The sequence below is a fragment of the Amphiura filiformis genome, chromosome 8 (assembly GCF_039555335.1).
Source record: "Amphiura filiformis chromosome 8, Afil_fr2py, whole genome shotgun sequence".
Lineage (NCBI taxonomy): Eukaryota > Metazoa > Echinodermata > Ophiuroidea > Amphilepidida > Amphiuridae > Amphiura > Amphiura filiformis.
Genome location: NC_092635.1, coordinates 23,558,325 through 23,574,826, shown reverse-complemented (window position 1 = coordinate 23,574,826; position 16,502 = coordinate 23,558,325). Strand labels below are relative to the sequence as shown.

The 16,502-nt window shown below is 36.3% G+C and overlaps 1 protein-coding gene across 2 annotated transcripts; it reads left to right on the top strand.

Annotated features, from left to right (window-relative positions):
• Positions 1-319: 319 nt before the first annotated feature.
• LOC140158821 (uncharacterized) lies at positions 320-16,202 on the top strand. 2 transcript variants are annotated; one of them, XM_072182050.1, is made up of 18 exons: positions 320-427; positions 698-811; positions 1,227-1,346; positions 1,640-1,740; positions 2,712-2,807; positions 3,667-3,762; positions 4,419-4,634; positions 4,950-5,222; positions 5,825-5,938; positions 6,451-6,572; positions 7,840-7,989; positions 8,366-8,747; positions 10,489-10,664; positions 11,058-11,237; positions 11,562-11,677; positions 12,218-12,495; positions 13,245-13,311; positions 13,991-16,202. In XM_072182050.1, coding segments are annotated over exons 1-18 (4,032 nt in total). In that variant the 5' UTR covers positions 320-425; the 3' UTR covers positions 15,420-16,202. The 2 variants fall into 2 exon arrangements, with proteins under 2 accessions (XP_072038151.1, XP_072038150.1); XM_072182049.1 differs by having other exon boundaries at positions 358-811.
• The last annotated feature ends 300 nt before the right edge of the window (positions 16,203-16,502 follow it).

Here is a 16,502-nt window from a genome sequence, read left to right as displayed (position 1 = left end):
CCTCTGTGATATTGGGCCTTCCAGGGTCGACTTAGGTTTTTTTTGTGGACTATAATATTGCAGTGGCGGAGGTATACCACCCCGCTTGTGTTCACATGAGCTACTTTCTTGTTTTATAATCTTTTAAACTTTTATAATCATAATCATAAAAAGAAAATTATGTGTGACTAAAAATAGACTGATGTCAGAGAAACCAACAATTATACGGCCAGCGATTTATCTTGTCCACACATTTTGAAAGTTGAGCTACGGAAACAATAGTTCAATACAACTATTGCTAAACGGAAGTGAAGTGGTCTATTTTCAACACATGTTGGTGAATGTTTCATGATGCTATATTGTTGTGGCATAATCATTAAGGCGAGGGAGTCGAATAACAACCAAGTTCATGAAGTTCGTACTTCTAGGATTAAAGTAGTGTCATAATGTGAGTTTAATGAATGATCAGGTGGTGTTATAAATTACGGAGTTACATAATTTCAACAAAACTACAATCACATCTTACGGAGAATGGGCACCACTTTGTGTATTAGAAATCGTGAAATGACGTCATCATACGTGACTGCAAAAAAAGTCTATTGATTATAAATTTGGGAGCACATTTAACGAACATATCGGTATTAATAAACTCTCTGCTAATAATGTATTTTTCGAACTGAAAGAGATATACCATGTTCATTGATTGTTTTCCTTTAAGGTTAATGCCATCGACAAAGAACATGATGAAGAATACTGTGTTGCCTATCTGGTTGATTTTCCTGACGATTCTTATTTCTGATTGCTGTGGACAGTGCCAGCAGCGGACATCTGGGTAAGTGTCCATTATTTCAAATGTGGGTAGTACTGGATCTGGATATATTCACGAGGGCACTGGGTAAAGCTGAGGCCTGGGGACACTTCATATCGCCGCTGAGAGACACATTTATACAAATTTCGAGTTCAGTTGGGTGAGTGATGGACCTTAATTATGGGGTAATTGGGTAAGAATTAAACAAACAAATAGGGTCTTTGGATGACGATTCAACAAGAATACCGCAGATGAAGATCGTGATTCATAATTGTGTATTGATAAGTGCGTAAAATACTGATAATATTGAAGCTACCTCTTTGCAAAACAAATACAAGGTACGTGAGCATACACCGTTCTCAAAATATTCAGAGGATGTATTTTATGACAGGAGTGGTGTTCCAGATTCTAAAGTTGTGCCATTAATGTACATTTTCAGCACTTGCAGCTACAAGGTGTCGCATCGCGAATCAGTCAAAACATCATACCAAAGTAGCACACGGCAGGTATATTACAAGGGTTGTGGATTTGCGAATTGGGCAAGATGTACTTCTTATCGGTAAGTACAAAGAGCTACAAAGAATAAAACGGATTATATAACATGAACACGTATAAATAAATAATACAGTTTAAACTGTCATTCATGTAACTCACTCACTCCGTCGACTCTTGCTGTCGGGCATCAATGATGGCTCGCCATAACCGCCTGTCCTGCATGCTGGTAGTCACACTATATTATAGCTTGTGGGCCGGCCTGAGGGAGGGGAGGATGTTTTGATGGTACTTCTTGACGGACCTTTCATATAATAAGAATAAACAATAATATCATAAATCAATTCTAATCTATTATAGGCAAATATATCGCACAAGTTACCGGACAACCTATAGAGCTAGTTATAGCCAGGCATACCAATGTTGTCCTGGGTGGCAAGAAGAAGGTGGTGAATGTAAAGGTAATGGTGGATAGGCCTGTGATTTGAGGAATGGATAATGTGAAGAACTCAGAACTCTAGTCAACAGCTTCTATTGTTATGCATAGTCGCGCTAAAAGTCGATCGATACATGTTAAAACATGTTGAGGCCTATGAAAATCGAAAATCTTACACTAAATGACTGAATGTCACACCACAAGTTTAACACTAGGATTTGAAAAAAAAATACAGTATCAAGCATTATAGTTTTTTTCCTGACATTTACTGAAAAAAAGAAAGAATTTTATTGCTTTTCATTTGGCCGAGAAAATTAATTTTACATTGACAAGGTGTAACTCAATCTTTTGATCGTTTGTATAGCCTCATAAATGACTGAGTGAGCCTTGTACAACAATAGTCATCGGTTGAGTTCTGAGTGTAAGGATATGATGCAATGGATATATCGGGTGATTTTGGATTAATTATCATGATTATTATCAAAAATGTCTGGAAATCTTGCAGTTTGGTACTTACGGACTCGATAGCATGGACAAAACTTCCCAAGATACACCCCAATTAGGGTGTAAATATATCTCAGTATGACACCTTAGAGAGCCAATTTAACACCTCATTTTGAGTGCAATGACCTTTTTGTTTTGAAAACGGGTCCTCAGGTGGCCACCATAGGTGTCAAAATGAACATGAGACCTAAAGGTGTCAATTTCTTACATCCATCTATTGGTTAGTTTACTGCCTGTACAAAAATAACTATTTACCTGGTGTTAACGCTGTGTCGGACCTATATCAAATCAATGATATTTGGACTTTTGCAAGACACTGCGTTTATCCACAGATTACAGAAGTACTATAAATAATCGATGATCTATCGAATGATACATATTTAAAAATACAAAATGTCGTTAACAAAAACGATACTGCGATTATAGATAAATAAAATGGTTTCATGTTTATTTCAGCTAAAAAACATTTTGTAATGTTTATTAACCATTCAGCTATTTGCAGCTCATCCTGTTTGAATGGCGGTTTATGTTGCACACCAAATACGTGCCAGTGTTCCGCTGGTTACCGCGGGGACCAATGTCAAATACGTAAGATTAAACTCAGTTAAATACAACAACAATAGTAAAATAACATATTTTAAAATGACACGAATTTTATGAAATTCACTGCTTTATTTGTGATCATTTAAGGAGCGGTTGTGTACCAGATAATACATGCAGTGTGTGTTTCAATTATGTCCGACGTATAGACTGTTCAGTGGTTAAACTGATCATGTCCTGTTTTCTAATATTGAGGCTTACCATTAAAACAATATGTTTCCAAATTCTGGTCCAGCGGTTTTGATATGAGAAGCAAAAGCTAGCAAAAACGTGTATAACAATACCCCATAGGATATTACATACACAAGTCACCATATGAGACAAGTAGGAAGTTTTTTAGAAATACCAAAATCTTAGTTTTGAAGTGAAATGGGGGATGAAACTGTCGATGGGGTAATATTTGACAAAATGCAAACGTGTAAAAAGATATTTGTTTTACACATATGGACCAAATTATAGCGTCACAACGGTCACATGTTATTGCGTTCAGTCACAATGGTTCTTTATGTAAATAAAAAAACCCATTTTAAACAGTGTTAAAAGTTGCATCTGAGTCCATAGGAGTCGACTTTCAAACAATACAGTAGGCCAGGCCTATTCATGTGTTTGTTAAAGAAAACCTGACTGCTATGGACTCAGGTGCAACTTTTAAAACGGTCTCTTTTCTTACACAATTAACCATTGTGACTGAACGCAATGATGTGTGACGCTATAAATTGGTCCACAGGGGTAAAACAAATAGGGCTATACATATCTTTTTACATTTTTACAATTTGTAAAATATATTTCGACTTATTTTAAAAAGTATTAGGGGGAACTTATAAGTTGTGGACCCTATATTTTACAGCTATTTGTTCTCCTTCATGTCTTCACGGAGGCACTTGTGTTGGACCCAATGTATGCGTGTGCAGAGAAGGATTAACGGGTAGTCAATGCCAAACTTGTAAGTTTTAAATTTTATTCTTGTTCAAGCAAAGAAAGAAACAACAATTATAGTATGGTGATTAAATGTCAAAGAGGTTTTCTTATATATTATTAAATATTACAAGATAAGATAATTTTGCGTTTTATAGCAAAACCGTGCAGGTTTTTATACAGATTAAAATATATATCCACACAGGGGCGTCGCTAGACCAATATGATTCGGGGGGTGTACAGTATGGTTTGCCGACGTAAATTTTTTGTAATTTGTTGACCCAAATTATTTTTAGCCGGGACGGCCCTCAGAAATCTAAAAAGTGTGGGGGGGTGTAGGAGTCAAAAATTGTTTTCAAAATATTTTTTTAAACTAGTAACTACTATACCATTCACAGTAGGTCTATTACGTTACAATAACACAATTTCGTAACACATTAATCTGTTATATCGCTCCCCCATACCCCCCCCCCTCTAGCGACGGCCCTGTATCCACAAACAGCTTGTCAACGCAATTAAACAATGTTCATTTAGGCCAAAAGCAACACGTTAATTTACTCAAAACAGCCATAAAATATTTCAAACATTTTACCCATCGAAATGACCGTAATAAACTTCGTCTTGTGCAGTACATTCCGGTAATAATATAATACTTTTGGTGCAACTTTTCATTGTCATTAATAGCAAGTGGTATTTGTCCTAGCAATATAACAACACTAAATGCACCTGGGCAGCCAGGTGCGATAGTGAAATGGAATGCCTTTCATCTTGACCAAGATGTCCGCATCACGTCTATATACGCACCTGGTGACTTCTTTCCGATTGGTTCAACTGTTGTGGCATATATGTTTCAAAGTGAATCTCTTAATAGCCGCTGCTCATTTACGGTTACCGTCCAAGGTAGGCAATAATTATCTAATTTCTGCGCATTACTACAAAATAACCTTTTAACCTTGGTCCATGGATAACGACTGGTAATGTAGACTACGCTTGTTTTAATTAACCCAAACCACGGACCCTCAACATAATTGATGGGAAGTTTTCTTTTACCAATCCTGGGTCATGCGATGTTTTTTTAAATATATATCGTGTACATGCTCTCACTTCCTTTAAAACCATTTGTAAGCGTACTACACCTTACTTTACCTGGGAAAGGATTATTTCCCTGTTTATATATTAATTAATTTGGTACATGGGTTGGTATTTTCCATGTAGATACCGAGCCACCTATTGTCAAGTGTCCAAATAAAGCGCAATACTACACCAAAACAGGCACTACTACTGCGGCGGTTCAAATTGATCCACCAATCATCACTGATAATTCCGGTCACGTGCCAAATATTTTCTTCTATACCAGTCGTAGTGGCAAAAAGTATCAGGAAATTACCGGCGATTCTGAGTTTCCAATTGGACAAACACGTGTGGTTATAGACGCACTTGATAATAGCAAAAACAAAGCATCATGTAACTATATAGTTACGGTCACAGGTAAGACAAAATTCACAATAATAATAATCCCCTAATTTTCAATTATAAACGTCATATACCCTTATAGTTGGTACCATTGTACAGCTTGTATGTGGTCTTCTCTATCCAGTGATACAAAAATAAGTACAAAAATTCCCCACATAATGTGAGGGCGCCCATGCAAATCTGGGGAAAAAATGATTTTCTGCTAAAAATTCTACAAAAATGCGATTTTTACCGAGTTTTCTCATAAATATATAAGGAAAGAAAATGACTATTTTAACCTTACTGACAAGTAAAAAGTCACTAGCTCTTGAAATAATTTTATAAGAGCGAAGCTTCATTGATTTTTTCTGTAGAAACCAATGATGGGCTTCATAACCCACCCCATGGTATTTTTTGATGTACGGTCCTAAAATGAGCGCAAAGGTGGCATCTACGATTAGTTTATGTCGTTTGGGTGTAAACGCGTGCGTTTTTTTTTAAATGATGGATAAAAAATCTGTGGGTACAACCCCATTCGTAGTTCTAGGGTTAAGAGACAATACCATAAAAGTAACTATAGGCTGATAAGCATCTTTAATAATCGTTTAGCTTAATGTCTTGAAATTTTAATTCAACAGCACGATGTTCTAAGGAAATGTCGCCCAAACCAAACGGGAAACTTTTATGGGAACCAACAATTGCTGGAGCTATTACAGAATCACTCCAAAGATGTCCAATTACAACCACAGGAAGTAAGTATATTGTAATGTGACAAGGGAAGCAATGCGAATGCCGTAATTATATTGACATCAAACTTGAGTAATATGCGTTTGCTGTTGTTAGGTAAAGTCATGACTAGACCAATATACGGTAGTTATCTAGTAACATTGAAAAAGGTCGAATGAGCGAGTAAATGAATATGCAAGCCACAATATTTTGTCTGTCAGACTCGAATGCGCCCCAAATAAACCACCACATGTACAAGGGTTTGTCACATGGCTTTATCAAATGGGTTGATTAAGGTATACATTATCAATTTCTCGGTGCCAATATTAACTTAATCAATTAACATGTTATAATTACTCTAATGATGTATTACTGAAATGGTTCAACAGGTCTTGCAATTAAAAGCAAACCAAAAACAAACAAACAAACAAAACATTACAGCTGGCTTTTGTATTTTGTACAATTCAACTTTAACTTCAACTGTATATCTGAAAATATACATCGTAGATTCGCTTTTCATTTCTCATATTATTGTCAGGAAATCGCGGATTAGCGACAAGAAATTGCACATTTGACGACAATTTTAGCGCCGTTTGGGGCGAAGTAATTGAGAATGATTGTGGTCAGCCAATGGACTTTGATGAGACTATTTTGTCACAGGTAGACCTATATATATGTATTACATGTAACTACAACAATGACTACCTTTTTTCATAGTGAGCATATTGAGTATGTCGAAAATCAGTTACAAAAATAGGTGTCTTTGTATTTTATCAAACAATGAGGGCGACGCTGCCGACATTTAAAGTTGTTTTTGCCAACGTTTTGATTTTCTCGGCTAGTTTATGGTTCAATAGCATTAATTTTCAATAACACATTTTTTTCAGTGGGAAATATATCATTTCAAGTATCATTTTCTCATACATGGAACTCTTACAGTGAAAAGACATTATTATCAATTAAGATTAGATTTCTCAAACCGGCTCTTAAACCTGCGTGGTGGCCTAGTGGTTAGAGCGTCCGCCTCACGATCGGGAGGTCGCGGGTTCGAATCCCGGCCGGGCCATACCAAAGGCTTTAAAAATGGTACCTACTGCCTTCTTGCCAGGCGTTCGGCATTGAAAGAATGGAGTAGGGAAAGTTAAACACATGGCTACCAGTGGACTAACCCCCTACTGTAGCTTTTCTGCTTGCAGACATGTGGCCTAGGGTTATGAAACGGAGATAGGCGCCGCCCAATGGGCCGAAAGGCTTGGGAAGGATTTAACTTTTTAACTTTATCAATTAAGATTAGATTTCTCAAATGACCGATGACCTGAGACTTTGTTTTTGTTTAAACCACGGAAGTGTAGACACCACAATTTTACAGTGCGCCCTCCTTTTCTGGGACCAGATAAGAGTATATATGTTGGGAAATCGACGTGCAGCGTGGTATGAACTTTGGACCTTTTCATCAAAACTGTAAAATAACGGTAGAAAATATATTATTTCAGCATGTTACCCAGATTAATTTGCACATTTTTGGTTATAAAACTTGGTACTTCTCAGTGCTTTTTAAGCACCTTTTTCAGATGCCATGCAAAAAAATAGTCCCTCCTTGTAGTCAAGCACTTCCCATCTCTAATTGTTGTTATTTAACCTTATAGGTTAAATGTGATCGGTTATTCGTCTCGTTAAAGAAAAACAACGCCAAACATTGTAATTGGACAAATAATGTAAATAAAACGCGTTTTATATCCATCAAAATATATGTAATGGTGTAGTAGCTGTGTGTATTTATATATGTATTTACCGTTTACATGCGAGTTATTATAAATTTAATGGAAATTTCACATTATTTTAGGGGTGTTCTTCTCAGTACTGAGCTAACACTAACATGCTATAGTATATAGAACCAGTAAAGATATTCAATTTACCCTCCTAATAGATGAAAATTACAGCATACAATATCAATGAAGCCGTTGATGCATTGAAGAATATTACAGAAAAGGCCAGGCAGACGAAAATAGATTTGGATATTGTGTCCGTGTGGCAGATTATGGCTAACGTTGTGTCCGTCTCATCACCAGCAACATATGTAAGACAAATAAAATAATCTTAATCTTAGTCTTGCTCTTTTAAACATTTTTAAATATATGTTCTACATTAGCTTACATATCCTACTAAATTATAAGTAAGCCTAGTTAATTATAACATTTGTAAATCAAAGCCGAACAACCTCACGCTGCTGACCATCATGACCATTGAGAACATATTGTGTATCATTTTGTACAGTTTGTTACTACACTATAAGACATAATAATTATGTTCATTGTATATTGTGAGATTAAGCAAACCCCCACTCTTTGTAGAGAATTCTTCCCTAATAAACTCACTCTTCTCGCAGATTATTTCAACTCAGTCACTTGAAATCATTTGATTTATATATATTTTTATGATGATTTATTCTTTAGGTTGCTGAAAAGGTAGCAATCGTAGTAGATAACATCATCGGTAATTCATATGTATCGGAGGCAAAGGACCAGTCAACAGCAAATATAACAAGTCAAATTACCAAGTTATTCGAGCAACAAATAGTGCAAACCATGGCGAACCAGGAAGAATTCATGTTTGATGGAGCAAATCTGGCACTGAAAGCTACGACAGTAGGAAACCAGGATGCCCAAAACGGATTTGGCATTTCATTGTTGAAGGGAAACGAGTTAATTAAAGGATCAACAGAAATTCACAAGAGGAAAAATTCACTGTTCGCAACTACAACAAAAAATGAAACACTAAGAAATGATTCTTCTATGGCTATCTGGTTACCAGGAGGGGTGTTTAGTTTAGAAAATGGTAAGTTGAAGGCGGATTGACACAATTTTATCGCATTTTTTCTAACTTGTTCAGCCAAACAACAACAGATGTTATCAGAAACAAAAGGCCCTTAAAAAGTATACACCCTGCCGCATTTTTGATACCTACAGGGTAAGTAAAAATTGCGATAGAAAAAAGAATAGATATTTATTGTGGTTGAACTTTCCAATTGTTGAAAGTTTCTATAAATACCAAACTCAATTTGTGGAAAAAATGAAGCACCATGTACTTTGAATGAGAGTACACAATGCGCAATAAAGACACCAGATCTGAAACTGACTTACTTAAATCAAGGTTGATATTTGCGTTCTTTCAATTCCTTTTTTCGGTTTAAACAAACTTACTAAATTCAAACAGACCGCTTTTGATTTTGATTAAAATTTTGACCTACATGCTAATTAAACCTAATTGTTTTTTGTGCTCCCCAAATATTATAGTTGCCCAAAAACATATATTTTGGTAGATTAAAGATCACTACATACATACATCATGACTTTACTTTCAAAATGAGACTTTTTCGTCCTGAAAATTGGGCGTGTAGCATGGACTTAGACATGATGTAAAATCAGCATATTTCAACGTAGCATCTGCGCTTTTATACTACGTTGGAATCCAAAATGGGAAATCGCAATGTCATTTTTTAACGCAAAGTATCACACATATTTCAATGGGCAATCTCTGCGGGTGAATATTGCGTTTAAATTTAGTCCATTTTTAACACATCGCTGTACCTTTATTATAATGATTTGTTACAAACAAAAAGGATCATAATAATAATTAGACTTTCCTTCATATGTTCATAATCTTTGACTGTCTTTAACATATTGTGAAATATCTTCAAAAATAGCTAAATACGTGACCTCGCTTCGATACAGGAGAGTGGTCTTGAATAGATCAACGTACGTCCGATGTCTACGTTTGGAAATCGCAATGTCTCTACTAACATTACCTCACCCGACTCCAAATTCAGTTTTCTATTTCCAATATGTCCAACTTATTGGATATTTTGCAATTCATTCCACTTCATTTTGCACATATTTCCTTTTGACATTTGAAACAACACCCCACAAATTTGTATGTTTCTTTTAAAGAGAAGGAACAATGTTCATTGAACATCTTTAAAGTAAAGGTAAATATCAAAATAACAACAACTAATGTTTCTTCTACTTAAACAAGACCAGGACATGGGTATTAACACCTTGGGTGCTCCATTTTACTTTAGCGCCGATGAGAGGTCTCGTGGACAAACATTAAAATTGGATATCGCTGTAAAATGTGTCATAAAAATAGAATAGTAAATGCTAATTACTTCATTTTTTCACACAAGGTCACTAATTGATATCATTTACCGTAAACGTTCGCCTAATGGCGCTATGGGCTTTCTTGACATAACTGGAATTTTAGACACAAACTAAAAGTGCCCTCCCATAATAATTCCACCAGCAAATAAGGGCACGGACCCTTAATTCTTGTTGGGATGTTTAGAGGAGGGAGCTCTCTATTTTTACAGGAAATTCACCCAAGGCAAAGGAGACCAGGTGCGCCATTAGGCGATCGTTTGAAAACCTAAACAGTTCAACTTGCTTGTAAAATAAAGATTGCATCTCAGGTTTAACACTTGTCTGGGTTTGTGAAGATAAAAGTTAGTAAACTGGACACGTACCTTGTGTATTTTTACTTACGCATCAAGAAAGCAATTTTTCTGTCTATTTTCCACTAGATACAAAAGTTAGCTTCGTTATTTTCGATGACGATAGTCTGTTTAAATCTTCTACTTGGGAGCAAAATGCTAAGAGCTCACACGGGGTGATATCTCCCATTGTATCTGTGACTGTGATTGGTACAGAAGTGAGGAACTTATCTCATCCTGTCATACTACAAACATTTTGTGGCGAGGTATGTTGCAAAAACAAATCAATGCAAAAAGCTGATCAGTTGAAACCTGTGCGACAAGATTTTTTTAACAAATGTCTGTCCCCTGATGTTAATGGGTCTGAGTCGATCTTAAATATAGAGCATATCAGCAACCGAGTCTTTGTCTCATTTATAAAGAACAAATAATAAAAGCAGCTCCAAATTCGAATAGGCTGCGGAAGCAAGAACACAATTGGTTTGCGCTATATGTATCTTACAAGACGGCATATCGGAACTTACAGATGCTCGCATGCAGAGGTGTGGAATAAGGGCCTAGAAATTAAAAATAAAACAAAAAACAATTCAAGACTTACTTAAGTTTTCAGAAAATATTATATATTTTTTATGTTGGCGTTTATCTTTCCAAATTAATAGAAGTACAAATCGCTTGACAAAACTGACGATATGTGGAAAAGAACATCTTGTGTGACTTGGGATTATACTCTAAATGATGGCATTGGAGACTGGTCTGGAGATGGCTGTGAGATCGTTGACGCAGTAAATGGATGGATTACATGTCATTGCTACCACCTCTCTACATTTGCTGTTGTTTTGGTATGTGTTCTATATTATTTTTTGTTAACTTTTAAAAGAGTTTCTTAGATCCCTTGCTTTGATTCGTTTAATTAACAGACCAGATGTGATCTTGTTCTCAAAGTGACATTTAGTGTTTTTACGTTTAACCTAACGCATTATGGCGGAAATAGAATAAGAAATAGTATAAGCTTAGTTTATATTGGCTTTGTAATGTTATTCTGGCTATATGATATAAAGTGAGTCGGCGAGACATACTTTCATAACGTTTGTAAGATTTCACAAGTTTCTACTGCTACACTGTTAAATCTCTTCATTGCTTTTGAACGGATCGTTTTATTCTAGGAAGTGCCAATAGAGAATAGCAATAAGACACCACTTGTTGTGACCATTATCAGTAAGACTGGTTGTGCTATATCCATACTGATGCTTAGTATTGTTCTCCTGCTATTGTTTTCTCGGTAAATATTGATATCATTATATTTATTGATCTGTTCTTCCGCCATAGGCAAAAGAGGATGGGGAGGGGGAGACTATTTCCATGGCGGATGTTGCCGAAAAAACCTAATAGAAGAAACACAATAAGCAATAATATTTATCATTCGGTGCATCGTCCTATTTAGACCCATAATAAGGTATTTGCCCGCTTTGCGCGCACTGGTCCATCAAATACCACAAAACATCTTCATTTGGGAGTAAAACTTTTTTCACGTACTTCGCGCACACGAAAAAGGTCAGTGAAACCGGAACCAAATATGCTCGTCCCCGGCCCGCCTAATGCTTCAGTGATGTATAAAAGTACAAGGTACAAGATGTTTTATTATGTGCGTTTGAATCACCTACTACATGGTGTTATACGCATGTTATTGTTAACGCTTCACCAATCCAAACAAGCACTTGTTTAAAACGCAGAGTTACTCTACACTATACGTTAAACCGTGGAAATTCATTAAACCAATATACTTATCATACAATCTCCATTGCTTCGTTTGCTTCCTCAGACATGTTCAACTTACTACAGCTCGCAAGATTTTACTTCAAATCAGTTTATCGGCATTGATCATGTACTTCCTTATTCTCATCGGTATTGAGATTCCTCGATGGGCAAACAGAGAGATTGGATGTCCGATTGTAGGGGTGTTGATTCATTACTTTATTCTGACAACAATATCCTGGATGGCAGTTGAAGTTCGAAGTATTTATTCAGATTTTACAGTGGATTCTGAAGATAAGGCGACAGATATGCGAAATTGTGTTCTAGCATCGATCATTACTTGGGGTAAAATAAATAATATTATTACTTCTGTGATTGTATTAATTTTTACATGAACGTTTGCAAAATGGCGACAACGTGCTAAATAGGATAACCAGACTGTTAAAGGTACTGGTGCTGAGTACTGTCTCCAGCTTATTGGCAATTCTACGAGTTAATATTACTGCTGGGCAGGTATTTGTAGCGCAGTCATTTTTGACCTCGGTTTGGGTATTTATATCACAATCACAATTTCAAAGACATGGTGGCAGTTTTTGCCTGGTTTAAACCGGCCAAAATGGAACAAAATGGCAAAAACACAGAAATCCAATGCAACACAGAAAGCTCATAAACAATAACACACAACTTTTAAAGACTCATTCTTTTTTGTCTCATCCAGTCCTTCAAATGAAAACGTTTGAATTTGATATGGCACATTACAGTTAAATGCACTAAAGAGCAATGAAAACCCATGCCTTTAAATTCTTAATATGTTATTGCTAATTACAAAATCTGGCCTCAGGAAATTATTTTTGTAACTTAATAACTTGTTTTGAGATGAAAAAGGCAAACTACGTATTTATCACTTTTTGCCAATCAGTAAAAACCGCGATTTTAAGCGGTAAAAACCGCGGTTTTTCCATTTGCGGCAAAAACCTGCGAACCCTGACGACGTTTAACCATTATTGTTGTGATTTCATCAGAAATTCATTTACACATAATATACATATAACAAATCTGATAATTGTTATTAATTTGTATTTCGTTTATCCCAGGCTTGCCACTTGTGGTCGTTGGAGTACCTTTTGCACTGGCAAGAGACGACTATGCCAATGGATATCAGTGAGATATATTTTTGTTGTTTTAAAGGTCATTTGAGGTCAGCTTGTATAATAGGCTGAAAATGAAAAAAAAGAGTATCTAATGAATATTTACTATGCGTGGTGTTCACCTCCCATGGCTTTGGATGGCCTATTTGGAACCGCTATCCCTTTACCTCATCCCATTGTTTTACTTCTTTTACCGAAAACAATCGCGAAAGCAGACGGTTGCGAAAACAGGAGAGACTCGTGGCTCGAGTACTGCCTTGTTTCCTAAATCCAATTTTTACTAAGTCGACTTGGCATGATATTTTATCTTGTCATGTTGGACGAATATTTTTGATAAGTCGATTTGATGTGATAATTTATCTTGCCATGTCGACATAGAAGTTTTGGTATGTCGACTATGCGTGATAATTTATCTGACCATGTCGACATAATATTGATAATAAGTTGACATGTCATGATAATTAATCTCGCCATGTCGTGAAGTCGGATGGCACTTAGACACTTTCGTAGGTATCATTATATTTGACCATAGTGATTTCCCACTTTTTGCATATAAAACGTTGGTAAAAAATGTTCGATTTGTCAAAGGCGTGTGTAGTGTAATGACACGACAATTTGCATGTTCTGCTGGCAGACTGGTACTACTTCAATTGGCTGAGAAAATAATAACATTATTTTTTAATTCTTTACAGTTGCTATCTTGGACCTGGACATGTTCAGCGATATGGGCTATTTCTTCCTGTTGGAATCCTAGTACAGCATAATCTCGTAACATTAATACTTACTACATTTCGTCTGCTCAAAGACGGCACCGAAAGATCTCGGCAAATCAGTCTTGGAACACTTAAAGCACGACTTCAAGATGCCTTTTTGATCACCCTGGCTCTTGAAATCGTGTGGATTTCCAAAGTTCTTCTTCACACATCTATATTGGAAGCCACTCTTAGTCTACAAATTACTTTCAGCGCATTTGGGTCATTCATGGGCGTTCTTATTGGCTTTCTCTTTTGCGTTCATCAAAGAGACGTACGTCTAGTTATCAAGGAGATTTGTTGTTGTCAGAAGTACCGCACTAATACAAAACCAATTCCTCCTCCTAGGTCGACATCTCAGAACATACAAGAACAACTTAGTTTGAATCCTAGTTCTAACCATGGACCGAATCCTGCTGCTAACCCTGGTACGAATCCAAGCTATTATCCAAGTTACTTAATACCAATTGGACATACTGAACCCTACGCTGATATTGTTACGTCTTCGTCAGGGCAAAATAACAATGATTCAGACTGTTTAACCTACAGTTACGCAGCATGTGAAAATGTATATGAAGACTATGAAAAAATTGACGAAGGAGCTGGGGCAAGTGGGTCAATCCAATCGGGGAGTGGAGAAATGCTAGCGATGGACAGAGGTAAAACCGCCTATGAAGTAGAGGATGTTAAAGAAACAGAATTGAACCTGAAGCTACTGAAATACCGAAACGGAACAACAAAAGCTAAAGCTGGCAATGATAAGGACAACCGTAGTATTATTTGTGATGCCTCTGTAGCAGATGCATGTGAATCTGACGATTCTGAAAATGACAAGTATGACTTTGAATATGTTCCCAATCTTGAAAATTTTAAACCGGGGACAGTCGCTGTAGATTATTGGACAGAAGTTAAGGGGGAAGGTAACAACAGCAAAATTGTCCCACAAAAAACGCAAAAGTCACTGAAGGCGTCTTATCATGAAGGTGGTGAAGGTGTCGATGATGAAGATTACGAACCAGTAGAGACTGCGTCGGATAGCAAACAAACGGATATCGCTGATTATTGGACCGAAGTTTCACAAGTCGACGACAGCCATTTCTCTTCAGATGCAGACGATGCAGACCATTATAGCTATGCTGAGTGCGGCTTTGAGGATGAAAGCGGGAGAGATACTGATGAAGGCTATGAACCAGTAGAACCAATAGAAACTCCCAGCAACAAGAGAGCAACCAACGGAGTATTAACCGACTACTGGACAGAGGTTGATGGGGATGAAGATGAAACCCACTCTTACGAAAGCTTTGACACTCAAAGAGATGCTGATGGTGATACCGATGACGATGATTATGAAAAGATTCTGATTGATTAATCAGTGCATGGAAAATAAGTTGACTTTTGCATTTTATCTAACTTTGAGCGACGTACAAAACGATGTGAAAATACATAATCAGAAGGAATTTATACCTACAATAATGACTATTATGCAATTAATTGATTTCATAGGAACCCACGTACTCGTACATTTAGAATATTTTGAATCGTTATTAGCAATGCAATAAAAAATGTTGGCTTTAACATGTTTAATAAGACATAAGCGCGTGTAAATAGCAGCATTCGTACTTCGCAATTTTAAATTGAAAATGCTATGCTCATGTTTTGCTATTCAAGCTTTTCTCAAACAATAAAATTTCTCAAATAGAGTATCAATAAAGAAATGAATAGAAAATAATTAGTTAATTCATTTGCAAATATGTTGGCACATTCTGTCAATACGCATGCTTTCTCAACAACACCTGTCTCTAAATAGCTTTTTTCTGACAAAGAGTACAGACAAAAATATAGGTAATGAGCTCAGTCAAGAGCTTAGGCAGGATAATAGAAACCACGTGACCAAAACCAAAACCAATCCTGAAACTCATGACTTGAAACGACCGAATGTTGCATTATTTTGGAGGAGGCAAGCTTTTCAACAAACATCAAAATTGATGGGTACCAATGCTTTGATACAGTTTATATATATAAGCCAGTAGTACACAATTAGCAGTGAGAATATTTCATGTGCGTACGCTGTGTATAGGACTACCATTGATCGAAGTCAGGGGTCTTTCAACGCTCTGTTTTTGTAAAATTAAGAGGTCGAATGCGAAACTAAGAGATATTGTTACACGCAGGATATCATGAGACAGTTAAAATGCGAATTTTCTTTATTTTCAACTTCTTTTATTACTTCAAACGGCCATTACCATTACTAGCATTTATTATCCATAATATAGCAAATTTAAATAAACTTTTCTTCACCCGCAAAATAAACAAACATATTCAGGGTCGGCAGTACCTATACGCCAATCAAACATTGTAGGCTGCCAGATGCATGCAATGTGTATGGAAGTTGCGCTGCGCTATTAAGCCTTTATAAATCTTCACGTCTAATTATGTTTTAACCAACTAAAAT

Coding starts and splice junctions, on each gene's coding strand:
- LOC140158821 (XM_072182049.1), top strand. CDS start 672: ATGTTCATTGATTGTTTTCCTTTAAGGTTAATGCCATCGACAAAGAAC. Junction 5,223..5,824: donor CTATATAGTTACGGTCACAG/GTAAGACAAAAT, acceptor TTAATTCAACAG/CACGATGTTCTAAGGAAATG. Junction 5,939..6,450: donor TCCAATTACAACCACAGGAA/GTAAGTATATTG, acceptor TATTATTGTCAG/GAAATCGCGGATTAGCGACA.